This window comes from Vulpes lagopus, chromosome 1 (genome assembly GCF_018345385.1).
Source record: "Vulpes lagopus strain Blue_001 chromosome 1, ASM1834538v1, whole genome shotgun sequence".
NCBI classification, from domain to species: domain Eukaryota; kingdom Metazoa; phylum Chordata; class Mammalia; order Carnivora; family Canidae; genus Vulpes; species Vulpes lagopus.
Genome location: NC_054824.1, coordinates 14,269,150 through 14,281,163, shown reverse-complemented (window position 1 = coordinate 14,281,163; position 12,014 = coordinate 14,269,150). Strand labels below are relative to the sequence as shown.

The following is a 12,014-nucleotide window of genomic DNA, read 5'->3' as shown; positions in this document are numbered from 1 at the left end:
TTTCTGTTACTCTTCATTTTAAAAACAAATTTAGATATTCCAAAAAATTAATATAAGAAAAAACTCCAACTCTTTATAAAGAGGAGAATAAAAATGTGCTTTAACCCACCTTTGTCTTTGAAATTAAGACTCTCTTCACAGGTAATCACTATTAGGTTTTCCCATATATTAACTTATGTAGGTACATACACATGCATATATTCCTTAAGATATTACAGTGGCATGCTATCTTACACAAGATTACATTAAAAGGCAACAAGCAAGGCTACACTGTACAGTCTCAATTATCCCTGAAACCTCTTAAATTGCCCAAATAGTATAATTTGGTTGACGTGATAATTGCAGTAGTTTTTCTAACTCTTCTTTAGCCAGTGTTTCTCAATAATCTGCAATTAATTTTTCAACTTTCATTCACAGGAATCATTAAGCCATCACCTCCTGCTTACATTCATTCCAGCATTCATTCCACAGGCCTTACCCACATGCTCAATGTTTTAGGCTCAGGTGTGTCTACTGACCAGGATATACTCATTGAACAGCAAAAGGGTCCTTATTATTTAAAGTCTTATTTTTCTTTTGTGTTTATTCAGCATGTTATTTAATTCATATAAGTTAAATGCACTTTGTTCTATTAGTTGCTTCTATTATTTTGCATTAATACAATATTTTGAAGTCTAGAAAGTATTTACATCTAAGAACAAACATATTGTATTTGTTCCACTTGGTATAATACCTCAATGGTGTTGTATTTAATATAGTAGTGGCTGGCGGTTCTACCCAAGTCAGTTGAGGAAAAATATCCAGTTCGCTCTTCAAAACGAATCATCCGAGCTTTGTCTAGTTTTCGACCAACTTCAATGACCAACTGCTCTCGATGCTTTGCTAATGTTGGGTCAACCTGTAGGGAAAAAAATATATGTAAATGCTTGACTACTTCTTTAGAGAGTCATCATTTACAAATATATATGTATATATGAAAATTAAAATTTTCTGTTGATGCTTTAGTTAGAATAAAATTATAATTTTTAAAGAAGTACATTTTTATAAATTTAGAACATAATTAGAAAATATTTTAATCTGTTAAATAAAGTAAGCCTTAAAAATTCATGAAGATTATTAATTTTATGTTATCTTTAGGTAATATTTTAGAATATGAAATTCTTAAACGGTCTTATAATCTTTAAGAATATAAAGATCAGAAATCAGATATTAGTAAAACAATCTGTCTTCTCTGTCCAACACTAAAATAGGGATTTTAAAATATCAAGCCATATTTCTACTTCAATTATTTAGTGAACTTACAGTGAGGATGATTTCCTCTGTTAAAGATATAAACAAATAAATGCATAATTATCCTTTCAAGAGTAAGACTTTAGTGTTCTAGCAGTTTTCATAACTGCTGATAGAAAGAACCACTTTGTCCATAATAATAATAATAATAGAAGCAAAGAGTAAGATGAAGTTCATAAGATATATTTGAATAGTTTGGAAATCATTATCTAATAGCCTCTTTCTATATAGAAAGGACATTTAACACAAGATATTAACAAAAATTCTTAAATATTGTGATGTGTGAACATGTGTGTGCATGTATACACGTATACAGGCATATACTCCAGGCCTAAAGGTCATGCTTTCGTCATGAGGAATAAATATGACATTTAAAGGAAAGGGAGGGGAGTATAAAAATTCTTTAGAAATCAATTAATGAATTAATACTCCTACAATTCATTCTCACTTAGACTTTGATGGTAGCTTATTCATACACCAAATATAGCTAAAATAAATGTAAAAACCAGAAAAATGAGGCAAAGGAAAGTCAACTGTAGGGATGATGGAATAAAAAACCATTAGCAAATACAAAAGTCATAAATATTTGCTATAAACGATGTACTGTATGTATCAAGTTTATTGTATAAAACCATTTTATTCATTACATGTTCTAAACCATTAATATGATGGATAACATAATTTGTATTAGTTCACATGAGTTTTATGGCTATAAATTCCTACTAATAAAATATAAATATGTAAGTAAAAAAGAAAATTAAAAAAACAAGAGTCTCTGAATTCTAAAGAGAATAAGACCATCTCAAAAGGAAAAAAAAGGGCAGCCCAGGTGGCTCAGCGGTTTAGCAGTGGAAACCCGGGATCGAATCCCACGTTGGGCTCCCTGAATGGAGCCTGCTTCTCCCTCTGCCTGTGTCTCTGCCTCTCTCCTATTTATTTTAAGATAAATAAAATCTTAAAAAAAAAAAGAAAAAAAAAAACTCTTTATACTACAAAATCATACAAAAATGACTTCTGATACTAATCTAGTACTTAAAAAATCATTGATATGTTTATTTTGACCCAATATTTGCAATGGCTTAGCCCATAAACATATATGTTGTTCTCTGCCTTCTTCTACCCCATCAGAATACTTTCACAATGTCCCTATTTTCATGAGCCCATATTTGTAACAAGATGACTTTTTTTCCTCCTGAGCCTTCAAGTTTCCATTTTTCCATGGCAGAATCTATAGCACAGGAAAAAGAAAAATGACAAAAAAGATTGTCGAGTCCTTTGATGATACAATGGAATATATACAGAAGCTAGGTGGATAGTAAATGGAGGAAAACTAATTCTGAGTTCAATTCAACTTTGCTATTTTGACTTAACAGTAGTGAATATCTATATGACAATGGTGAAATAATGTTTTCATTAGACAACTGATTTTATCTGTAATTAGGAAGCATTTACATTGTATAAAGCAGAGTTCTAAAGAAAGGACAAGATCTCACAGGGTCTGTAAGCCACGTGGACCACATAACTCGAATGTGCAGAGGAAGAGGTGGGACAACATACATCCGATTTTGTTACCATGCTCAGCGGAATTAATCCACACCTCCCAACTTTTTTTTTGCTGCAAAAAGCTTTATTGTCTCCATCTGGTCCAGGATGGTTAAAAATCTGCCTAGTGGCTACAGGGGAAAAGGTTCAGGCATAAGTCCAGGCACTGGGGGGTGGGCGTGGGGGTGCCAGAGGAGCCCCTCAAAAGCTGCTGGTCTCCAGAGGCTCCTAGTCATGCTTGAGAGTGAGCCTTTCAAAAGGATACTCAACCAGCCCAACCTGGGGGGTGGCCAGCCTGCGGATACTGCTAATACTCATTAACACCATCTTTTAATTTAGGAATAAGTGCTTATAAGGGACGTGATAAGAGGAATATACTTCCTAAGACATAAGTTATTATTAAAAGGGATCTATAACTTTCCTCACGTCTGGTTTACTTTAAAACCTAATTCATTACAGTTTTTAAAAACTTAGTTTTTAAAAAATATTAATATCAAATGGAAATGTACCTGAATAATATATTCATAATAAAATAAAGATTAACTTTTTGGTATCAGTGAGAAAAGAGACATAAATAAAGTGAAATAATTACAGGCAGCAAATTTAATTTTCCTTTGTGTTTCCTAAAAAAGACTAAAGCTTTCTGTTTTTCTTCCAGGTGCCTAATTCTATTCAGATGATGCAGAAGTAGCAAATATTTATCCTCATATCATAAAAATATTACAGAACCAAAAAAGAAGGTTTGATTTTCTTTTTAATAGATGAGTTTTCTACCTGATAAGCCTTGTGACTGATCCCATAAACTAATGGATTTGCTCTCATCCGTACATAAAGGTAAGTGTAACTTATCCACTTCACTGCTTCCTCCACATTAGTCACTGTTCCCAGAGCAATCTGCAAAGCAAAAATATAACAAAAATTAAACTAATGCGTTAAAGTTGGATACAAACATTACATCAAAGGCCATTTTGTCAAAAGTTAAGTTAAAATACATCATTATACTGTATTTAAAAGAAAGTTAAGTACAATTACTGCACATGACACTTCTCCAATTAGTTAAACATCAGTCCTGCCTCATTTAATTGAGAACAGTACATTGGAGAGGCTATGTTTCAAAACTGAATCTACTCCATATTATGCCATTTGACTATTTTTCTCTATAAACAGAGTTTCACTCCACATAGCATTGAAAGATTTAATTTAAAAACACAATAATGACATAGAAAAGCTGTGTAATAAAGAGAAAGGATTCTTAGAAAGTGGTATTAAAAGTAAAATGCAATGAAAAGCTTTCTTAAAAATATATTTCCTTAGCCACTACATCTATAGGTGATCATTTACTTAGTGTTCCTTAATTTAAAAATTCATGCAAGTTGTGAGACTTCATAGTTGTATAATTTTTCCCAGTATATCTGGCTGAAAAAAAATCAAATTTCTTAATATTTAATCGAAGGAGAGATGCATTCTACCTAAACTATTACATATTAGGAGAAAAAAAGGAAAACTAACTCTTTCATTTTAGCACTGAATATTAAAGAAAATAAAACTTTTATGTTTGATTTATTCCTATAATTTTTAATTCTGTATAACTAATTTTTGTGAAATAAATGTGGATGCTCACGAAGATGAGCTTTAGCAGTACAGAAATATCATTCTACTATTATATCATACTATTAGTTATTACAAAAGAGAAATGACTGCAGTGAAAATGATAAGGCAGGTTCTCCTTAATTCACTTTAAATTTACACTAACTTAAAATAAGTCAGAGAGGGCAGCCTGGGTGGCTCAGTGGTTTAGCGCCTCCTTCGGCCCAGGACATGATCCTGGAGTCCCCTGATGTTGGGCGCCCTGCAGGAGTCTCCCTCTGCCTGTGTCTCTGCCTCTTTCTCTGTGTCTTGCATGGATAAATAAATAAAATCTTAAAAAAAAAATAAGTCAGAGAAAGACAAACACTATCGGGTTTCACTTATACATGGATTCTAAAAACATTGAAGTCATAGAAACAAGAGTAGAATGGTGGTTGCCAGGAGTTGAGGGGTGGAGGAAATGGAGAGATGTTGGTCAAAGGTATAAACTTTCAGTTCTAAAATGAATAAGTTGGGGGTATGTAATGCACATCATGGTAACTACAGTTAATAATACTGTATTGTATACCTGAAATTTGCTATGAGAGCAGAGCTACAATGTTCTCATGAAAACAATAACAGCAAAATGGTTATTACGTGAAGTGAATATGTTTACTAACTTCATTGTGGTAAATATTACACAATATGTACATATATCAAACCATCTCATTGTAAGCTTTAAACTTACACAAGGTCCTATGTCAATTAGATCTTCATAATCTTCTTACATATGACTAAGTCATTCATAATATAGGCAAATATATACATTTCCTAAAATATGAACTGTAAAATTTTCTACAAAATGATATTCTTCATATTAAGACTAAAATATAACTAATAAGGGAGTTGTGCCACACTCCCCAAATATTTAACAATGAGACAGGTAAAACATTTTCCAGCTTGTTGAAGTAAAGGAAACTAGTTCAATGATATAGCTAAAAATCTGAGAGTACCTCCCATTTGTGATTCTATTATTTGACAGCAAAAGCTGTGTGGATTCCTTTATGCTATAGATATTTTAAAATAGTATCACATGACTGCTAAGAGTAGAAAATTTTATAAAGGATGAAATAGCTCACTATTATTTTCAAAATCAAATTCAGTAAATTAACATTAATAAGTACCCACTGCTATTAATGATAAAATAAAGGAAAGGAGGAAGTGGGTATCAGAGAGTAGACCAAGTCATTCAAGTCTTCTAAATGTTCACCCAAAGAAACAGACTACCCTGAAAAATGGATGTAAATTCCAGACTACATCTTTTTTCTAGATTAATCTTTGAATGCCACCTAGTGACAAAGACAAAAATTTACTTGTAAATATCTGCTGTCACCTAGTGGCTATGTAGTACAGGAGCTTTTTATAATAAAAACAGGTATTTTTCAAATCTCTTTGCCATACAGCCATTCATCTCAATAATCATATCGTAAGTCAGTACAAGTCAGTATTATGTAAAGCACAATGGATATAGGAGTAAATAGAGCATGATCCTTGGTCTCAAAAAGTTGTCTGGTCATGTAGGTGAGACACACGTAATTAATTAAGATGACACACATGAAACTACCATCCACAGCACCTAGCATGTAATACATATTCAAAAATTATTTTACTTAAAAATACCTAACATAAGAAACTTATAAAAGTGCCATTAAATATACAGTATAGTAGAGTTTTATGTTCTGTTAAGCAGAAAAACAAATTCACACGAAATTTGGTTATTTATTTATTTTAAGATTTTATTTATTTATTCATGAGAGACACACAGAGAGGCAGAAACACAGGCAGAGGGAGAAGCAGGCTCCATGCAGGGAGCCCGACGTGGGACTTGATCCGGGGTCTCCAGGATCATGCCCTGGACTGAAGGCGGTGCTAAACTGCTGAGCCACTGGGGTTGCCCCGAAATTTGGTAATTTAGAAGTAAGACCAAAAGTATCACTTTGTACCTAATTTATGTGTTTAAACTTGAGTCTTTAAGGTTGTCTTAATTGCTTTCTTGTGTGTTTGTTTTCTTAAACTGGTTAAAATAATCTAAAAATGAAATAAATAAATATAATAATCATTAATGTGTATGTATCCTTTAGTAAATATGTTGAGAAAAACATTCATGTATTTATTCAGCTAGGATTTGCAAGCTGGCAGTAAGTATAAGTAGGACTGAGTATCAAGGGACCATGAGACAATGGTAAGTGATACAAATCATTTACTAAATACCAGCTTGGCACAGGCGCTTAGTAAATTTTCACAACAATCCAATGAGACTGTCCCTATTTCATAAATGGGAAAATTGGGACTTTATAGGTAAAGTGAGTAGAAGGAGAGTCTGTTTTGGGGCAGATGACATGTGTTGGAGAGTAAGCAGGAAAAGTACTGGGAATGCTGGTCAGACTATGGAAGCCTTAAATCCAAGGACAAGGTGTTTATACTATGTCCTGCAGAGATAAAAAAGATTCCATATTGCATATGTGTACGGTTACTGAAAAATTAACATATTTTAAAGTATATACTACAGGGACGCCTGGGTGGCTCAGTGGCTGAGCATCTGCCTTCAGCTCAGGGTATGATCCCAGAGTTCTGGGATTGAGTTCCACATCAGGCTCCATGCAACAAGCCTGCTTCTCCCTCTGCCTAGGTCTCTGCCTCTCTATCTGTGTCTCTCATGAATAAATAAATTAGAAAAAATAAAGTAGATACTACAGAGGGCTAATACAGAGTAGGTACCCAGTAATGTCTGCTAAAGACAATTTAATAAGCCTCAAACATGCCTCAGTGTTTCTCTCAGTGCAAAATTAAGTGGCTTTATTACAGGGTTGAGACTTGCGACCTTTTGGCGTTAGCATTAGAGAATCAGCCCCATTAGGTATCAATCAGCAAATTTGTCTCATAAAATGTTTGTATTATTTAACATAATATTTTCTTCAGTTCTTCTAAACTAATGGTCAGAATAGATATTCATGTTATAAAAGATATTGGCAGAGGCAATATTCCTAATCTAACATAACCTTTACGTTGATCACTGCCACTGAACAGTTTTGCAAAGATTTGGGGAGTCTAAAGACTTAAAATTCCATTACCTTAAGAACACAGCACACATTCACTTTATAAACTAATTTCACACTTGATTTCCACAGATTATCAAATTTAATTTCATATTCAACCATAATTTAAGGGAGTTTGTTTCCTTAACAAGAAAAAATATTTGGGAGCTATTCCAAGTAGACCAAAATATGAGAAAAAAGTTTTAGTAATGGTCTGTACTTCACTAAATGAGCTAAAAATTTCAAGGTATCTATTTCATTATTTAAATGCCTTTTATGGCATTAAACAGAATTATGGTTATAGTTAGTTGACATTTCTGAAAATGATGTACCTAATAAGTACTTTATGAATATGAGGTAAATCTATGGACTATAATCTATTTTTAATTTTTCAGGGCTTGACCAAATAGTTTCATTGTTAAGGAAATGAACTCTTTTTTACAGACTGTAGAATAGATCTATACAATAGATTATGCTTTCAGAGATACTGTTGACCCAGGACCTAGCTATTTAAACCATGCAATCACAGCAGGTGATGGGGATTGAAATTGAGCTACAATAACATTTTCTTTAGAGTCAAAATTTACTTCCAATATTTTTTATTTTCTTGTAATTATGCTCTTAGAGATCAGCATCCTTCATGACTTCTTCTTTTTTTTTTTTTATGACTTCTAACTTCTAATCTAATCTTCCAAACCCCTAGTCTTCTGATCCCAGATCAACTTTTGCCATCTTCATGAACCAAGTCTTTCCTAATAGCCTGTGACCAAAAGTATTTTCTCATTCTGTTGACTCCTTCTACAGAAATTATCACTTTCCAACATTATTGCACTGTGTTTTTGTAGCTTTTACTCCCTGTTTGGACTATCTGCTCCTTAACAGAGGAGACTGCATAGTGAATGTGCTCTGGATCCTCTAAAGAGTTGTAAATAATGAACAGAATATAAGTGAAATTTTACAAGCTCTTTAGAAGTAACTGATACAGGACTTGTACACAACAAGTAATATTTGATTGCAAATGTTGCATTTCTTCATTTATTTGTCTATTTAACATTTACTTCATTTATATCCCATCATCTATATCCCATCTACTTAAAAAAATTATTTGAGTCCATTTTAAAGATAAGCAAGGATAGAGAAGTAGGAAAGTATTGAATGCCAGGGCAAAAATTAAAAATATCATGAAAACAGGGAAACTTCATTTGAATGTTTGACACACAGACTCTTAAATTAAGAATGTTTATTCTCTTTACCAGTTAATATGATACCTAGACTTCCAGAGTCTGCTATTTAAATCTTAACACAAAATGCATATACACACATGAAACAAACTATAATACTGTAGCTCAATTTAAGCAATTCTATTCCGTAAAACAAGGTTAATCAAATGACCTAACATAAAAGGGCTTTATAAATGTTATAAAAACTATAGAAGTACAAACAAATATAGCAGGTGTTACTACTATTTCTGTTTTTCTAGTTTGTATAGCTTTGGCTAGATTTCTGGCCTGTAACAAAACCCCACAGTTTAAAAGTACACTCTTAGCAAATAGTACTGTTGGTTATCACTTGCATCCTATACTGTTTTGAATTAATCGACAATATTGTTAGTCTGTTGTGCCTCATGACCATGTGATGGCGTAAGCTATATTCCTGAATACTACAGAATACAATCTATTCAACCTTATATTTACTTGGTCATTTTTTCAGCTGATGACTCTATTCCAATCTTTTGTTCACTGGATCTTACCTCTGCATTTAGGTTATCTGCAAGGCTTTCCAGAAACTGACTCTCAATTGGGTTTTGTTGAGTGAGCAAAGTGAGGTAATGGCTGAGTTTGTCATGTGTTGTTATGATGATTCCTTCCCCAAATCTGTCAAATTGTGGTCTTCCAGCTCGACCAAATATCTGCATGACATCTAAAATTCCAAGGTCAACAAAGGAGCCTCTTTTTGCAGCATATATTTGTGTTCCCTAGATGAGGAAAAGTTAATAAGAATTTACATAAACACACACAAATATAATCCTGATGAGCTGAACACTGAAATTAGGCAAATATGGCAAGATCTCAAAAGTGTACTTTAACTAATCCTTTCATCATCTGTGATAGAGTTAAATTTTCACAATATAAACTAGATTTTTTTGGAGAAAATAATTCTGACCTTATATGAATAAAATTTGAAGCCAATGAAATAGCCAAATAGCAGTATTTTTCTTAAAAACCAATCCACAGGTTTAAGACACACACATCTATGTAATATAAGTTATTACCTTAATAATAACAGCATGAGCAGGAAGATTGACACCCCAGGCTAATGTAGCTGTACAGACCAGAACTTTGATATGCCCATTAGAAAACAAGTTTTCAACCAAATTTCTGTCCTGCCGAAGCATTCCCGCATGATGAATACTAAAACCATCTGGAAATAATTCTCGTACTTGTTTATTTCTTGACTTCTGCACCTGGAGTAGATATCAATAAGACATAAAGGAGCATTACTTAGCATTTACAAGTAATTGTTATTTAGCATTTTTTTATTCAAGGAGTTTATCAAAGAAAGCATACAATTAAGTGTATTAAGATCTTGCTAAGTCTTACTTAGTATATAATGTTCTGTATAAAATTGTTAAAAACAATATTTTATCTAAAAACATAGGTAATCCCCAACATGACATAAAATCCAAGAGGAATGAAGTTAAAAGTAAATCTCTTTCACTAAGCCTTGCAATCAATCATTATTACCTGTTTCCTATCCTTCCAAAATAAAAAATATTCTATTAAAAAAAGCATAGATTAAAAAAAAGAAACTCATGTTTTCCCAACTCATTCGGAGTAAAAGCCATAGTTCTTACAGTGCAAGAGTCTACAGAAATTATTCTTATCCCCTAACCTCATGAACCAACGCCAGCAACTAGGGTTGAAATTTTCTCTAAGTCCCTTTTTGATCAATCCACATCCACTTCACCAGGGTCTTTATATTTTCTATACACGACCTACTCCCTGGAAGACTTTTCCCCTAACTTACTGAGATGCCCTGATTTTCCAGTGCATGCACTCTTCCTCATTGCAATGACCCAATAAACCCAACTGTGTTCACCGAGAGGTGTGTTCTTGGTGATTTTTGATGGACACTGATCACCCATCTTAGTTTCTCAACTTTACAATGCCCTGAATATACTAACTTCACTTTTGGTGTCTGTTCTTTCACCCGGTCTGAGCTCAGAGGTGGTATTTGATCCACATATCTGTAATTCATATAAGCATAATATTTAAAAAATTCACTAAGACTCAATAAAAATGGAGAAAATGTCTCTGCAAAATTAGTCTTTAGATTAACATAATGAAGTGTTTATGTAATCAAAGCTCCTGTTTGGGGGCGCCTGGGTGGCTCAGTCAGTTAAACATCCAACACTTGATTTTGGCCAAGGTTATGATCTCCTGGTGTGGGATCCATTGAGACCCAAAGTGTGTCTGTGCTCGTGAGGAGTCTGCTTGAGATTCTTTCTCCTTCTCCCTCTGCCCTCCCCCTGCTCATGTGTGTGTTCTCTCTCTCTCAAATAAATAAATAAATCTTTATAAAGTCTATATTTTAAAAAAAGCTCCTATTTGGGCATCATGTTCTGTGTTTGCTTGCTATTGTTCTAAAACTTTTATTATCAACATTTTCACAGTTTCTTTTTAAAGAGTTTTCCATAGTTCTTTTGTAAGGAGCACTACACTGGCAGGGAGCGGGATTTCAGGAGCCTGGGGTCCTACTATAGATTTTGTCATATTGACTGCCCCTAAACTCACTTAAAATTTTAAATTTCTGGGCACCTTGGTGGCTTAGAGGTTGAGCGTCTGCCTTTGGTTCAGGTTGTGATCCCGGGGTGCTGGGATCAAGTCTGTCTCCCTCTGTCTACGTCTCTGCCTCTCTCTCCATGTATCTCATGAATGAATGAATAAAATCTTTTTTTTTTTTTTTAAGATTTTATTTATTTATTCATGATAGACCTAGAGAGAGAGAGAGAGAGACAGAGACACAGGCAGAGGGAAAAGCAGGCTCCATGCCAGGAGCCCGACGCGGGACCCGATCCCGGGACTCCAGGATAACGCCCTGGGCCAAAGGCAGGCGCTGAACCCCCGAGCCACCCAGGGATCCCCCTGAATGAATAAAATCTTAAAAGAATTTAAACTTCAAGTTAATAACAATTAACTAAAGAAATGATCTAAGAAAACAGCCCTCCGTGAAATCTACTGCATATATGAAACCGAAATACATTAACAAACCACTCCATCTAGTGGCCATCCAGGTAAATAACAACTTAAACACATTCTAAGCCTTTTAGGGTCCTGAACAAAATACACATAGACCAAAAAGACTTTCTTTTCCAAGTTTCACGAAGAGTATATTCTTGTTTTATTTTTGTGCAGTGTGGTCAGCCTGTTAGAGGCAACAGGGGTAACTTCTCTTTTGTCTCCATTCTTGCTAATATATTGTGCCATTGCTTTTTAATTGGTTCAGTAGAGATTTGAAGTG

The 12,014-nt window shown here is 33.8% G+C and overlaps 1 protein-coding gene across 3 annotated transcripts in view; it reads right to left on the bottom strand.

Annotated features, from left to right (window-relative positions):
* ASCC3 (activating signal cointegrator 1 complex subunit 3) overlaps window positions 1-12,014 on the bottom strand; it is a 347,397-nt gene that overhangs the window by 126,855 nt on the left and 208,528 nt on the right. For all 3 annotated transcript variants that reach the window (XM_041745387.1, XM_041745404.1, XM_041745396.1), the window contains exons 15-18: window positions 9,766-9,957; window positions 9,244-9,468; window positions 3,607-3,726; window positions 734-898 (exon numbers count right to left, since the gene is read on the bottom strand). In XM_041745387.1, the coding sequence (XP_041601321.1) occupies window positions 734-898; window positions 3,607-3,726; window positions 9,244-9,468; window positions 9,766-9,957 (702 nt within the window). The remainder of the gene's footprint in view (window positions 1-733; window positions 899-3,606; window positions 3,727-9,243; window positions 9,469-9,765; window positions 9,958-12,014) is intronic.